The sequence below is a fragment of the Gymnodraco acuticeps genome, unplaced genomic scaffold (assembly GCF_902827175.1).
Source record: "Gymnodraco acuticeps unplaced genomic scaffold, fGymAcu1.1, whole genome shotgun sequence".
Lineage (NCBI taxonomy): Eukaryota > Metazoa > Chordata > Actinopteri > Perciformes > Bathydraconidae > Gymnodraco > Gymnodraco acuticeps.
The window spans coordinates 3,980,345-3,996,531 of record NW_022990459.1 but is presented as its reverse complement, the minus strand read 5'-3'; the positions used below and the strand labels follow the sequence as shown (position 1 = coordinate 3,996,531).

The 16,187-nt window shown below is 44.4% G+C and overlaps 1 protein-coding gene and 1 long non-coding RNA gene across 6 annotated transcripts in view; one reads left to right on the top strand and one right to left on the bottom strand.

The window, feature by feature from the left end:
* LOC117552462 (anoctamin-4-like) overlaps nt 1-16,187 on the bottom strand; it is an 81,246-nt gene that overhangs the window by 16,684 nt on the left and 48,375 nt on the right. For 4 of the 5 annotated variants that reach the window (XM_034225909.1, XM_034225913.1, XM_034225910.1 and 1 more), the window contains 7 exons: nt 15,567-15,667; nt 14,155-14,199; nt 13,935-14,066; nt 13,736-13,842; nt 13,227-13,282; nt 12,955-13,076; nt 46-180 (listed from right to left, as the gene is read on the bottom strand). In XM_034225909.1, the coding sequence (XP_034081800.1) occupies nt 46-180; nt 12,955-13,076; nt 13,227-13,282; nt 13,736-13,842; nt 13,935-14,066; nt 14,155-14,199; nt 15,567-15,667 (698 nt within the window). The remainder of the gene's footprint in view (nt 1-45; nt 181-12,954; nt 13,077-13,226; nt 13,283-13,735; nt 13,843-13,934; nt 14,067-14,154; nt 14,200-15,566; nt 15,668-16,187) is intronic. The other variant, XM_034225912.1, reaches the window with a different exon arrangement.
* LOC117552464 lies at nt 11,580-12,113 on the top strand. The gene is made up of 2 exons (XR_004569971.1): nt 11,580-11,697; nt 11,769-12,113. It is a non-coding gene; the product is annotated as an uncharacterized LOC117552464 (long non-coding RNA).

The window sequence follows — 16,187 nt, the reverse complement described above, 5'->3', positions numbered from 1 at the left end:
CTGGGGACACTTACATTTATCAGAAAAGAGAGGAGGTGTGTTTACCTGACCTGGCAGTGCTCTAGAGTGAAAACGCCGTACAGGAATACAAAAAGGCCGACCAGAGCTGCAGGAAACAGCATCCCTGTGTACCAGCCCAGCCAGGCGAAGTACAGACCAATCTTCTCACCAAAATACCTCCTGAAACAACAGCAGAGCAAAAATGGCTTGTCAAATTCAAGATGTAATGCGCATGATAATAAAAAGGGGCATTGTGTAGTTTTCAGGCATGTCCACTCTACTACTTGCTCTATACAATCTAAATAAAAGGTGCAATTATTACATATCTTTGTAGGTCGATCTGGAAGTAAGCATAGCAGGGGCTATACAGAAAGCAATGGGATTTTGGAATATTACAGAAAATAAGATCTGGGGCAAACACGTTTATGAAGCTAACCTATTTTGTTAAGCAGGATAACCTCTAAAACCAGTTTCATGAAAATTGAAGCGCATATGCAATTGCAACAACTATAGCCAACGTAATGCTGTAAACAACCCAGTCACATGGCTTCACTTCTACTAAGCTAAAGGGGGTGTTAGCATGATGAGGTAAAGTAGCCTCATTTAGTCACTGTTAGCAAACACATTGAAGGCTTCTCAATACTCTAATTTCCCCTCCTGTACTCCTATCCTCGTGTCTTGTCCCGCCCGCAGGAGATGCGAGCGGAGGAGTCGAGGAGGGGAACCGAGGAGAGAGGAGGGGAAGCAGCAGGCAGTTAGAGAAATGAGAAATCCTCTCCTCTGAGCGGTCATTTGTCTGATGGACAGAACTGTGTTCATGATGACTTATATATTTACTTTTAATTCATTGACAGTGTGGTATAATGAGACAATAACAGGCTACAGATACGGCCATATACACACACACACACATATATTTATTTAAATATATACAATTTCAGAATCAAAAGTATGATATAATAATATAATAATATATAATACCTAACACAATCAGAGACTGGATATATCCCCCCCCTCTCTCTGGTCACTGAAATGGGGAATTGAAATTACGGGCCAAAAGTTGTATTTACAAGTAATGCTTACTTTTAGTAAGCATTCAACACCAAACCAATGAGACCCGTCTGTCCGCCTCATCTACGCACTGTACAACACGCACCTACACGCTGTACCACACAGCCGTTGTGTATTTTATAGGGCTGTCAAACGATTACAATTTTTAATCAGATTAATCACAGCTTAAAAATTAATTAATCATGATTAATCACCATTCGAACTATGTCCAAAATATGCCATTTCTTTATGCATATTGTTGTGGGAATGGAAAGATAAATGAAAGAAGGCGGATATATCCATTTAACATACCTATGTTTATTATAAAATTGTTCTGCGTATCAAAATGAAAGACAGCCCACACACCTATCAATCATCAAACCGTGGGGTCTTAATTCATTACGTGTTGATTTCTATCAACGGGGGAGTACTTCAGGAAAGTCGACAGGTGGGGGCGCTAGTGGAGTACTTCGTGACCACAGAGGGTGAACGTTGTGATCAGCTGTTTTAGCGCAGACCGATGTTAACAGCAGCCCTGTCTGTGCACACCGAGACCGACTCTGTCGTCCGGTGATCTAACCGCCTTCTGGAAAAGCTTCACAAGTACGTCGGTACGCAAATGCGCTTTGTGACACAAGTGACGGTACGCATTTCAGATTACGCACATAATCTGCGTACCAGTTATGTGCACCCCTGTACTACAGCAAAAGTATTCTCCGTCGGGACTTCCTGCAACAACACCACGCCGTTATCTTGATTCTGATTGGCCAGAAGACATTATCAAAGATGCTCTATTGAGAAGACGATCACTACGTGACAAAAGTTTTCAAAACCGTTTCTGGTCTTCGGTATTTCCAGACAAGTGGCTACTGAAATCAATCTTACTAACTGCTGTCTGTGCAATTTACTCCGCGCGAGTTGGCGGACTTTATTTTACTTACTTTAACATAATTTTTCATGGTGGGGCTAAGCCATTTCTTGTTATGGCTGTAGCCTACCCCAGCCATACCCTGGCGCTGCCACTGGTGGGATGTATTGGACGGGCCATTCTGCACATGCGTTAAATGCGTTAAATATTTTAACGCAATTAATTCAAAAAATTAATTACCGCCGATAACGCGATAATTTTGACAGCATTAGTATTTTATTATGTGAAGCACTAAATGGTCTTAGAAAAATATCGACTCTTTGTAGATATCTACTAAACTACAGTATACAAATACAGAGAGTAATGTAGGCCTGTTATACTGAGTGATATATATTTTACACTGCTCTGCTTTCTGCACGGACCTCACAGCTGTTCTCACTGTAAACATCGCGTCGCGATGAAAGCAGTTACTAAAATAATATCCAAGGGATGCATGCAGAGCTGTCATTGGCTGATAGTCCAGCAGATATGTAAAATAATTGTGCTTTTGATGATAAAAACATGAACTTTGGCACACTGTTAGAGCATGCCCTAAGGAAGATCTTTGGCTATAGAGTAGTGATGTGTCGGTCGCGAATGAGCCGATTCTTTTGAACGGCTCTTTGGTACGAACGAGGGGAACCGAGTCCTACTTGGTGAGAGCCGTTCTTGTTATCGTTCAATCGTTGGTCCGCACTCACTAACTGCCAAAATTCACTCGCCTTTTAAAAGGCTTGATTTTGTTCCCCAAACGTATTCTGTGAAGACCCGCCCCTACTCTGATTGGTAGGTTTCAGCACGAGGAGTGAGATGGGGTTGGTTTGAACGGAATACGCGAGAGAGAGAAGTCATAACAAGTGGTACAGGACAGGTAGACGACGTGTTTTTCGGATGGAAAATGAGCCAAACGCGAAATCGCAGCAGCATTTGGATGCACTTCAACCAAAACCCAGGCAGTGATAAAGCGTACCATTTGTAAAGGCAACATATACTTTAAAGCAGGGTCAACTAATAATCTCCATTGCCACTTAAAAACACAGTAGGCTATCTAATATTAAGAGTTGCATGAATTTCATTCAAGGCAAGGCAACTTTATATACTTAACACATACAGAGGGTCAATTCAAAGTACATTCACTGACATGATGACATGGATATGGCGCCACCTTGTGCCATGTTTACAATGCCGATTATTGACATTAGGTCTGGCAATACAGTCAATCATTATCCTGGTGATTATTTCGCAGATAAACCCTGTAGCCCCGCCCCCTTTTAAAAAAAACGGCTCTTTTGAACGGCTCTTTGAAAGGAACGGAGCCATAAGATCCGGCTCCCTTCAAAGAGCCACAATTCCCATCACTACTATAGAGTGGCGAAGTCCCTCCCCTTCCGGTGGACCTCCATGGGACCTTATTTTGAAAAAATGATGTATTGAAGTCAATGGAGAGAAAGATTATCTTTCAATCCCGTTTGAATTGTGCCACGAATTACACATATGATATTTGTCAATTTAAAAGATAATTTTGTCGTAAAACTGTGAAGTAACACATTTGTTTGTGTGAAACGCTCAATGAACTACATCTCTGGTCTCACAGAACAACATACAAGATGGCCGTCACTACTGTCTTGTCAACAAAACGATTGACTACCCTCACTATCACCACGTCCAGAAGAATGTCATGCAAAGCTGCCTGCCTGCCTGCCTTCCTTTGATTCTCTCTGAACTGCCTGGTCTTTTTAATGTTTAATGTCAACCATTTGTGCAGATAGCATGAAGTAGAAAATATTGGCGATCGCCGATGCTAGCGTTAGCATTTCACGAAATTCACGAAATATGACTACTACTCTTACTGTTTAACATGTTGGGTTACTTAATGTTACTTCATATTAAGGCTAATAAAAATGACAAGACTGTAATGCTAACTAAAGTGCTACCTACTAGCTAGGTAGCTAACTTGATCCAGCCATTCCTGGTCCTTTCATTAGACGGGAAGCGAAAGAACGAGCAAGACCCATTGCTGGTATGATAACAACCTGGTACTAAGCACACAGGCATCTTGTTAAAGTTATCTTATCTTAGCCAGCGCCTCGATAGATGATATCTATATGGCGCTGATCTTAGCTATCTCTTAGTGGAGGAAAACAATTGTGACATCACTTACGCGACTGGGATTTGTAGTCTTTCTAGATGCGTATTTTTCATAGTCTTATATTTCAACAGTTTTACGACAAACTGTGACTTTTTTGACATGGAAATAATTTTTTAAGATTGACAAACATCATATGTGTAATTCATGGCACAATTCAAACGGGATCGAAAGATACGTTTTCTCTCTCCATTGACTTCAATACATTATTTTTCCGAAATAAGGTCCCATGGACCGGAGATGGGCGTGACTTCGCCACTCTATAGGGCCATCACATATTTGTCCATTGGTTGTTATTTTACCAGTAGCTTAGGATCTAGACCACCTAGGATCTTGATTCTGGTGGCTAATCCTACATTTTCATGGATGAGGAATGCAGTGGTACTATTTACTACATGCTAGAATGTAGCTAACTCCATGTATCTGGTATTCAGGGAGCATATGCCGGAGCCTCACAGCGGCGAAACTGTGGCATGCTTACAGTAATTGCGCCGCATAAGTAGGGATGGGTATAGTTTGAAATTGATCAATTCCGATTCCGGTTCTGCTCATCGATTCCGGTTCTTATCGATTCCCCGTTTAGATTCCAAAATTGTAAAAGAAAGAGGTCAAATGTTTAGATAACAAAAATATATTTATTCTTTTAAGCTTTAACTGACATTTTTACAAATACATCCATCTTCTCCCGCTTATCCGTGGTCGGGTCGCAGGGGTAGCAGTTCCAGCAGAGAGCCCCAAAGTTTATTTTCCCTGGCGACATCAACCAGCTCTGACTGGGGGATCCCAAGGCGCTCCCAGGCCAGCGAAGAGATATAATCCCTCCATCTGGTCCTAGGTCTACCCCTTGGTCTCTTCCCAGCTGGACGTGCCTGGAACACTTCCCTAGGGAGGCGCCCAGGTGGCATCCTAACTAGGTGCCCGAACCACCTCAACTGGCTCCTTTCGACGCGAAGGAGGAGCGGCTCAACTCTGAGTCCCTCCCGGATGACCGAACTTCTCACCTTATCCCTAAGGGAGACACCAGCCACCCTGCGGAGAAAACCCATCTCGGCCGCTTGTATCCGCGATCTCGTTCTTTCGGTCATGACCCATCCTTCATGACCATAGGTGAGGGTAGGAACAAAAATGGCCCGGTAGACAGAGAGCTTTGCCTTCTGGCTCAGCTCCCTTTTCGTCACAACGGTGCGGTAAAGCGACTGCAGTACCGCTCCCGCTGCTCCGATTCTCCGGCCCATCTCACGCTCCATTGTTCCCTCACTCGAGAACAAGACCCCGAGATACTTGAACTCCTTCACTTGGGGTAAGGACTCATTCCCTACTTGGAGTGGACAGTCCATCGGTTTCCTGCTGAGAACCATGGCCTCAGATTTGGAGGTGCTGATCCTCATCCCAGCCGCTTCACACTCGATCGAACAGATCCAGTGAGTGCTGAAGGTCGCAGACCGATGAAGCCATTAGAACCACATCATCTGCAAAAAGCAGTGGTGCAATCCTTAGTCCACCGAACTGCAGACCCCCTCCCCCATGACTACGCCTCGAAATCCGATCCATGTATATTACAAACAGCATTGGTGACAAAGCGCAGCCCTGGCGGAGGCCAACCCTCACCGGAAATGGGTCCGACTTACTGCCGAGGACCCGGACACAGCTCTCGCTTTGGGAGTACAGAGATTGGATGGCCCTGAGTAGAGACCCCCTCACCCCATACTCCCGCAGCACCTCCCACAGTAACTCCCTGGGAACTCGGTCATACGCCTTCTCCAAGTCTACAAAACACATATAGACCGGATAAGCGTACTCCCAGGCCCCCTCCAGGATCCTTGCGAGAGTAAAAAGCTGATCCGTCGTTCCACGACCAGGACGGAATCCGCATTGTTCCTCCTCAATCTGAGGTTCGACAATCGGCCTGACCCTCCTTTCGAGTACCTTAGAGTAAACTTTCCCAGGGAGGCTGAGTAGTGTGATGCCTCTGTAATTGGCACACACCCTCTGATCCACCTATTTAAAAAGGGGAACCACCACCCCGGTCTTCCACTCCTTCGGTACTGTTTCCGACTTCCACGCAATGTTGATGAGACGTGTCAACCATGACAGTCCCTCAACACCCAGAGCCTTCAGCATTTCTGGGCGGATCTCATCCACCCCCGGGGCTTTTCCACTGTGGAGTTGTCTGACGACCTCAGTGACCTTCCTCCCGGGAGATTGGTGTTGATCCCCCGTCATACTCCAGCTCTGCCTCTAACATAGAGGGCGGAGTTGTCGGGTTCAGGAGTTCCTCAAAGTGTTCTTTCCAACGCCCTAACACTCCATCAGTTGAGGTCAACAACGTCCCATCCTTACTGTACACAGCTTGGATGGTTCCCTGCTTCCCCCTCCTGAGGTGTCGGACAGTTTTCCAGAACAACTTTGGTGCCGCCCGAAAGTCCTTCTCCATGTCTTCTCCGAACTTCTCCCACACCCGCTGCTTTGCCTCAGCCACGGATGAGGCTGCTGCCCTTCGGGCCGGTCGGTACCTTGCAACTGCCTCGGGAGTCCCCCGGGATAACAAATCCCTGAAGGCCTCCTTCTTCAGTCGGACGGCTTCCCTGACCACCGGTGTGGTTCGAGGGTTACCGCCCCTTGAGACACCTAGGACCTTGAGACCACAGGTCCCCGCCGCGGCTTCGGCAATAGAGGCTTTGAACACCGACCACTCTGGTTCAATGTCCCCAACCTCCACAGGAAAATATACATGCAATACAAATGTATTGCACAATAGCTGTGCTTTATTTTAACTGAGCTATGCCTGTGGCAAGCTATTAACAGGCATTACACTGTGCCTTGTCTTTTTATTTTTTAGTGTAGTGGAGCCTCACTTTAGAGCGTTTACCGTGATCCATCTTTAGTGTTATGAAGTGACTGAGATCGTGAAATGTCTACGGGAGGGCGGGGGGAGCCTCGCTGCGGGGCAACTGTGGACCTCTGTCGCCTGTCAGCGCAACTTACATGATGCCGTTTAAAAGAATTAAGGGCATTGCCGGCCGTCAGCGTACCGAGCCGGCCGTCGACGTACCGCTGACGAACGGCCGTCCTGTGATTCTCCAGAACACACAGATGGCCAGTCCGCCCTTACGCTGTATTCCACCGGGTCACCGCGGCGCAGACGGACCCGGTGGAATACAGGGTCTACCGCGTTTAGGAACCGTTAAGCAGAACCAAAATTGTGTATTTTGTATGGGTACCTGGTACTCGGCATTTTCTCATCGGTTCTCATCTGGAACCGAGTTTCGGTTCCCAACCCTACGCATAAGCGCATGAAGGTGCACCACATTTGCGCTTCGGACGAGGCCCCCTCCGCGAGGTGAGGCCCCTTCCGCGAGGTGAGGCCCCCTCCGCGGCCCCCTTCGCGAGGTGAGGCCCCACCCAGTCTGCGTGATCTGTGTGCAGGGAGGGGCGGGCCTGCTTCCACCCCTCTTCCACATCCTCAAACGTCATCCATGTATCCCACGCCATCTTCTTGCCCCTGCCATCAAAAGATGACAGTGTCACATCCAGTAAATGCATGGAACATTGATAAGGCTATGCCTTGATCTTGACCTTGTGATCTCACCATCTCATGAGCTGCTAAATGCCGAAAACTCTTCCCAGCTCCAAAGGCAACCCACAGCTCAGTGATGTTGAGGGATTGGGCTGCTGTGACTGCCAGTACTACCACATCCGTGTCAACTGTGCGTATTGACACCTTGCTATACCCTTCCTTCACAGCATCTCCTAGGTGCAGTAGGATGTGGTTATCCTCCTCATGTGTGCATGTTGCAAGTACTGATTATTTGTTTGCCAGTGTTGAGGGCTGTCACACTGGTTGCAAGGAACAGTTCAGCCTTCTTGTTTTCAATGCGCAGAAACTCTGGCCAGTTTCCAGGAATGACACTGGATGGCTCAACGCGTCTATGAACTCCCTTCCCTCTCTTGCTGCGTGTTTCAGCCTTCAGACTTTCGGGAAATATTCATCCCACACGACATCGACTCTGCTAACATGCTCCAGCTGAGAGCATGTCAGTATGGTGAGAACACTTTCTGCACATAATCAAAAAACGTCTTAGCAGCACCAGGTCGTAGCATGTTCACAAGAGCAGCCCCATCAAGGATGATGACCTGTACTGTGGGGTGAGATGCATTCTCTTGTAAATAAATCCGGTCCTCAGCCCACCAATCTGACTTGGTACCAGTTCTCAGCTTGCCCATTTGTGACAATGGTGGTGGCCTTTCATGAGTCTTCTTGAGCATGGCGCTGGATTTGATCCATTATGGTGTTGTGTGTTTCCAATAGTTTTCTTGGTGACTGTGGTCCCAGCTGCCTTGAAATCATTAACAAGTTCCTCCCGTGTAGTTCTTGGCTGATACCTCACCTTTCTCATGATCATCAATATCCCACGGGGCGAGATCTTGTGTGGAGCCCCAGACCGAGGGCGATTGATTGTTGATTGATGCCCATTCTTTTTTTTTCATCTCCGAATAATCGCACCAACAGTCTCCTTCTCCCCAAGCTGCTTTCTCATGGTCTTGTAGCCGATCCCAGCCTTGTGCAGGTCTACAATCATGTCCCTGAGGTACTTTGACAGCTCTTTAGTCTTGCCCATGGTGGAGAAGTTGGAATCTGATTTATTGATTCTGTGGACAGGTGTCTTTTACATTACATTACATTACATTACATTACATTGCATTTAGCTGACGCTTTTATCCAAAACGACTTACAATAAGTGCGTTTGACCAACAAAATACAAACTTGAAGAAAACAGAATCATATAAGTACATCAGGTTTCATAGAGCAAAAACATTTCAAGTGCTACTCAACTGGCTTTAGATAAGCCAGTCCTTTATTAGTAGGACTAATAAAGGACTTTGTGCTTTGTTAGTAATTCTATCGCTCAAAGTAGAGTCGAAAGAGATGAGTTTTCAGTCTGCGCCGGAAGGTGTGTAAGCTTTCTGCTGTCCTGATGTCAATGGGGAGCTCATTCCACCATTTTGGAGCAAGGATAGCAAACCCACGTGTTTTTGCTGATGGGAACTTGGGTCCGCCTCGCAGTGAGGGTGCAGCGAGCTGTTTGGCTGATGCAGAGCGGAGTTCACGTGCTGGGGTGTACGGTTTAACCATGTCCTGGATGTAGGAAGGGCCAGATCCATTCGCAGCATGGTACGCAAGTACCATTGTCTTGAAGTGGATTCAGAGAAAGAGGAGAGGAGAGCCTGATAGGTTAGGAGGTCGTCATGGTGTTTGGATTTCCACCGTTTCCGCTCTGCTGCCCGAAGGCGTCATTTAGCCAGGGAGCAGGAGGGGACTGACGAGCCTGCCGAGATGTGAGAGGACAGTGGGAGTCCAGAGAGGATGAAAGTGTAGAGAGGAGAGTTTCTGCAGCAGAGTTTGGAGGCAGGAGTTGGAACGAGTCAGAGGAAGGGAGGGCTGAGAGAACCGATGAGGCAAGGGTAGAGGGGGAGAGAGAACGAAGGTTACGGCGGACAGGTGCAGGATGAGAAGAGATTAGTTTGTTATGTTTGGAAAGGGGTAGAGAGAATGAAATGAAGAAGTGATCGGATGTGTGGAGCGGGTTTACAGAGAGGTTAGAAGTAGAGCAGTTCCTTGAGAATATGAGATCAAGGACATTGCCAGCTTTATGAGTTGGTGGGGATGGAGACAGTGAGAAAGCAAAGGCGGTTAAAACAGATGTTAGTTCAGCTATCTTCCCTGTCTGGAGGTTGAAGTCTCCGAGAAGTACAGCAGGAGGGCCAGTTTCAGGGATGTGTGAGAGGAGATGATCTAATTCCTCCAAAAGTCCCCCAAGGCGCCTGGTGGACGGTAGAGAACAACAATAGTTAATTGTATAGGATGGGTTACTGTGATGGCATGGAATTCAAAGGTGGAAGGAGTGAAGTTAGGTAGCTTGAAGAGGGAAAAGCTCCATTTGGGAGAGAGCAAGAGACCAGTGCCACCTCCTCTGCCAGTGGGTCTGGGTGTATGGGAGAAGGAATATGCTGTGGAGAGAGCTGCTGGGGTGGATGTGTTGGATGGAGTAATCCACGTCTCAGTGAGAGCAAGGAAATCCAGAGACTGCAGGGAGGCGTAGCCAGAGATGAAGTCAGCCTTAGGAACAGCTGACTGGCAGTTCCACAGGCCCCCTGAAACTAGATGTTGGATCTCAGTGGAGCATGTGGGATAGACGAGATCAGGCCGGTTATATCGATTACGAGATACACAGGGCCAGTGATAATTGCGAGAAGACACATGAACAGGAATGGAGAAAATACACATGATTATAGCCTGAGGGGCAAAAAGAAAACTAAAGAAAATAAAACACCAGCGATACTTAGTTCAATCAAAGTAGGATTTGCCTCCTCTTTGCCTCCCTCGTGACTCCCGCAGAACTCTAATGTCTTTGTCAGTCTTCGTCTGTCTGACGCTGACGCTCCAGGAACGTGCTACCTAAAATGGACACCTGATTGCTGAATTCTCACAGCTGTGGGGCCAAGTCCCTTTAATTAGTTAACTCTCTGCAGCTGGTGGCCCTCAAAAGGAAATCTAGGCTGGCTCCCTCCTGAGTTGTTATTGTATCTTTTCAGTGGCCCAATGGTTTTACAATTACATTAAACCCTAAGTTATAAAGTTATGAGTTTAACCCTTAATACAGTTACACCTACTCAATAAAGCTCTTAGTATTCTACAAATGTTTAAATCAAAGTTAACCCTAGCAGTCAGTTAGTTCAGTTTTAAGGTTTCAGTCAAATTACTTGTCCCAAGTTTCTGCCTGACAGATACTGTAGCGGTTTTGAGATTTTAAAATCACAATTTCAGTCAGATCAACTACAGAGCATTTATACAGAGTACACACACTGAAACAGAGAAGTCTAAAAACAGAATGTTACTCACACAATTCTAGAAATCACCAGTTGTTATCCTGTCAAAATCGAGTTGCACACAGGTAATAAGTTGATATTAGTAGTACTTTCTTAAAGGAAGAGGACTTACTTAAACAGTCTGTGGGAGCCAGAATTCTTGTTTTTTGCAAGGGGATCAAATACTTATTTCCCACAGTTAAATGCAAATACATTTTTATCTTTTATATAATGTAATTTTCTGGATTTTCTTTTTTATATTCTTACTCTCACTGTTAAAATAAACCTACCATTAAAAGTATAGACTGTTCATTTATTTGTAAGTGGGTGAATACAAAAATCTAAATACTCAATCAAATACTTATTTCTTCCACTGTAGGTGTCATACTGGTCCTGTCCAAGTTTCTCAATCTGGTTCAGAGTGTCAATGACTGCTGCATCTGCAAGATCTCTAGTGTCCAGTACAAGAAGATTGACAATGCTCTTTTCACAGCATGGATTGCCCATGTCTTCTATAGCACCAGTTAGTGCTTTAACATCTCGTGCAAATGACATTTGTGCATGTTTGGTCTGCTCATGGTGCCGGGTGTCACCCTTCTTTCTCTTCTCAGTGGAGGCCTCAAACTCTCCAACTACACGTGCCATCTCGGGGCCAGACAGCATCCATCGTCGCAGAGCTGCAGGGTTCTCCGTCAGGCCTACAGCATCACTATCACCTTTCACAGAGGTATTTATATAGAGTAGAAGGAAGTCAGCCTCTCTTATTGATCGCACATAGATCATCAACTCTATTTCCAGCTACAGGATGATAGACCAGAAGTGGAACTGGGGACATGACACTGGTCTTGTCCACCCGCTACCCCTCCAGGAGGTTGCCAAGTACCTTGAGTGCTGCCATCTCAATGTGAAACCTAACAAACATCACAAGCCCCTGAACTCCCATCCCCAGGTGACTGGATGCAAAAAGGGGTGCAGTGGACAATTTTCAAATGTGTCAAAGTAGGAATTCAGTGCACTTCCCATTGCTACTGTGGGGGACTGTGTTTTCAGAACTAACTCTGCATTTAGTTGAAAACCTGTAATATGACATATATATTATGTAACATGTATTACTTCACCATAATAAATATGTTAATGGTTTTACTGTGTATTTTGTTTCCTGAATACCAGATACAAGGATTTAGCTACATTCTAGCATGTTGTAAATAGTACCACAGCATTCCCCATCCTTGAAAATGTAGGATTAGCCACCAGAATCAAGTTCTTAGGTGGTCTAGATCCTAAGCTACTGGTAAAATAACAACCAAAGGACAAATATGCGATGGCCCTATAGCCAGAAATCTTCCTTAGGGCATGCTCTAACAGTGTGCCAAAGTTCATGTTTGTATCATCAAAAACAATTCTTTCAGATATTTCACATATCTGCTGGACTATGAGATAAATCAGGCCGTGCGTCACGCCTCCACCGTTCCCGGAAATGCATCTGCGAAGGAGCCGTGGAGGAACCATCAGTGTACCCTCGGCTATAGCTCCTCCAGACAGCCTCCTCGATGCACGATGCTCTGTCCTCGATGTGCATTTAGTGAAATGAGATGTCCTTCAACATGGCGCGCTGAAATCCATTTCCGGGTTACTACCGGAGGACCGAGGAGTCGAGGAGGGGAAATTAGAGTATTGAGAAGCCTTCAATGAGACACGTTACTTCTTATTCTGTGGTCTGAGGTCAGACTAGCCCTACAGTGATTCTACTTCACTTCTAGGAGAACTAGTGGTATCACAGGAAATAACTGGCTAGTCAGTTAGCATGCTAATCTCAGTAGCTATCTCTGCGACACAGCACAGTGAGTCTTTGACTTCGCGTGAATACTGTAACTTCTTCACATTCTATTAATTATGTTAGTTAATTCATTTTTTATGTTGAAATACAAATTCTGGCATTATCATACACATTGCAACTTCAAGTCTCTGAGTGTAGTTGGGCTACCTGATGAGGTCCAGTGGTTGGTATTTGTACCACACGCCCCACCAGGCCCAGCATTCGTACAGCAGGTGCCGATGGTTCTCTGCTCCGTGTGTTCTGATGGAGTTTTTGCTGTGGTAGCTCCCCTGTTAAAGTCCCAAAACATTATGTACACACACAGACATGGAGAAACACAATGTAGGAACTGTATGCATTGCTGTAATATCACAGAAAACAGTGATGACTTAAAAACAGGTAATGTAATTAATGAATTTATGGAGATCGCCAAAAATTACCTCGTGAAGAGGGAAAGCTGCCTCATATGAACTATTGCTCAACAGACGATTAAGCCCTGAAAACAAAAACAGGGGATATTTAAAGAAGAGCAACAGAAGCTATATGCTGTAACGGATAATAAGGGATGTTACTTTTTATTTAAAATATTGTTAAAATCTGATCTGCTTGAATACAATTCTCAGTGAATAAGCACAACAACATGCCTAGTGTTGCTGAGGGTGTTTGTAAAAAGGATTGTCAATCTGGCCGTTGTCCATTCTATCAGAAATGGGATCAAGTCATTGTTTTGCATGTCCAAAGTAGCAAGTCTTTGCAATCAGGTTCCAAGTCTTTAACATTCAATTTCAAGTCATACACAAGTTGTCTTAAAATGTAAGTGACTGTTTGTAAGCCTTAACCAAAGATTTAGATTGAAGAGCAAAGGCAGTTTTACGCACATTTTTAAAGCTTTTAAAAACGATGTCAGCTCACTCATTGTTTGTGTAATAATGCCTTGGAAAAAACTCACCCATCTTATTTTTACCCTCCTCATATTTGACCCGCTGAAGGATGTGATGGGCGATGCGACTTCTTGTGGCGTTGTTGAAAAAGGTGTCTTTGTTGTGGATGATGAAACTGCAGTGAAACAAACCAGTAGACATTTTTGTGTGTTCATCAATTTTGTGTCTCAGGTAAATGTTTTAAAGGGTTGTTTCATAAAGACTCACTGATGTATCCTTGATCGACTGAAGGGGGCAGTGAAGCTCTCGTTTTCCTCTAGGTCGGGTAAAGTGTTGTTGTCAAACTTCATGGGCTTTCGAGGAAGCCAGCCACGAAATTTGTTGATGCGCTTTTCCATCCTGCAAGTGAAGTTTCTGTTAAAGCTGCAAGACAAAGGGTTTTGCTTCATCAGCTGATTTCATGCTGCCTCTTTAACTGAACACTCACCTGCTCATGAACTTGGGCCGTCGGTGCATGAAAAAGATTTTTCTCCTGGAATATGCAGAAATTAAGTATTAATATAGAACAGTTCAAAGGTTGTTACTACTATGGTTCCTGTTGCTGCTACAAGTATCAGTTATATTATGTGCTTTTGCTATTACTAATAAATATGATAATACTAATAAAAGTATACATTTGAAAGGATCCCACTGGAGATTTTTGACCAGTACTGCATTGGAGATTTTTTTTAATGTATGGTCTTTGTTTGTTCTTTGCCAAAACTATTCAGGTTTTATAATCTATTCACAAGGTTGATTACCTTAAAGGTGGGGTATGTAATTTTGGAGAAACCAGCTCGAGTGCGCTAGGATTTGAAAATACACAGCCGGAAAAAATCTGCCACTTCCTTACAGAGCCCCTCCTCCAACACACACAAACGCGCACATGACCAATGAGGGCACGAGATAAATTTGTGCACAGATGACAGGCAGGTAGGCCATCCAGTTATTTTAGCCGGGCCGGCTAAAATGATTGGTCGTGCTTTTTACAGCGCTACGGCTTCCACAGATGACATTTTTTAATGGATTTTTTGTCAAAGCACTTAAGATATTCATTGCTATCGGGATGTTAAGAGCATTCCATGGAATATAACAAAAAGTGTATCTCGAGCCGGTTTCTCAAACTTACTTACCCCACCTTTAAGAAGGAATGCTGCTTTTATTAACTTTAGTGACAATGCAGGAGCAAAGGTGGAACTTGGGTGAGATAGTATAAAGCGCATGAAACTCCAAAGGGGGGGGGGGGAGAAAAAACGTTTTTCTGTGAGATCGCTGTGTGAGAACATCATGTTGATGTGTTTGTGTTTCACTTTCACTTTACAAACAGTTACTCCTAAACCTGAAAAACTTTATGTCTTCACTTAAAGAACTTATTTTGTTAGTGTTCAAAACTTTTGTTTCATTCAGTTTGACGTGTTTCACTTCGAATTTAACAGTGTAGTAGGTCCAGTTTGGCACATCCCACACAAAAGAAGGGTAGTGATGACAGGAGATTTAACCAACTATGTGAAATATGTGCAATAAATAAATATATATATGCCGTTAAAAACTGTGCAAATATGGCTACCTGGCTGCTAAATCCTCAGAACTGTTACAGGGTGTGTATTTTTGTAAAATGTGTAACTTCTTTATTATAATTAATTTGTTTAATATTAGTACTTTTTGTATGCATGCTTAGGTAACATTAAGCTGTCTTTGGTTCTTTTGGGACTAATAAAAGGTATTCTGATTCTGAACCAGCTTCGAAATAGGTGCGAACAAAAGCAATGAATAAAGACCAAAAACGTCAACATTTGGATATCAAAAACGGTTGAATAGAAGGGAAATGCCTTACATGATACACTTAGTCTGTGGTCTCACCTAAAAGGCATACGGATGTTCATGAGCTCTGCGTAGTGACAGAGGACATCCCACGGTGCATGAAGCTTCAGAAAAATCACATCACTGTTTGTCAAAGAGGCCTGGAAGAGATCAGCATCAACATGTTCAACATCAATATGTTTGCTTTGTTCTGCTCTTCGCCTCCTGCTCGTGTTACAAGAATCAGGAGAATACAATCCCGATGTTGAAGGACACAGACCACAAGTTTTCCCTGCGTGTGTTACTGCATTGGCAGATAACTTGGAATACACACAGAGATCAGTACAACCACATTTTTCACTTTTTTTAGTGACACTTGAAATAAGAATTGCTTAATATAAGCAGCATTGGAGCACAATTATTTGGGTTTTATGAGTGATGGCTGAATAACAAATGGCACAGCAGCACTCTAAATGGATTTTAAAGGTCCCATGTCATGGCCATTTCCACTGATCATAATTCCATTGTTGAGGTCTACTAGAATAGATTTATACTGTGCAATTTTCCAAACTCACATTGGTTTCGCATACAGCATCTCTGTAAAGTATATGTATTCAGCGGTATTCACTCTCTCCACTAAACGGCTCGTTGCAGCTCTTGCCCCCCCCCTTCCTGTGAGCC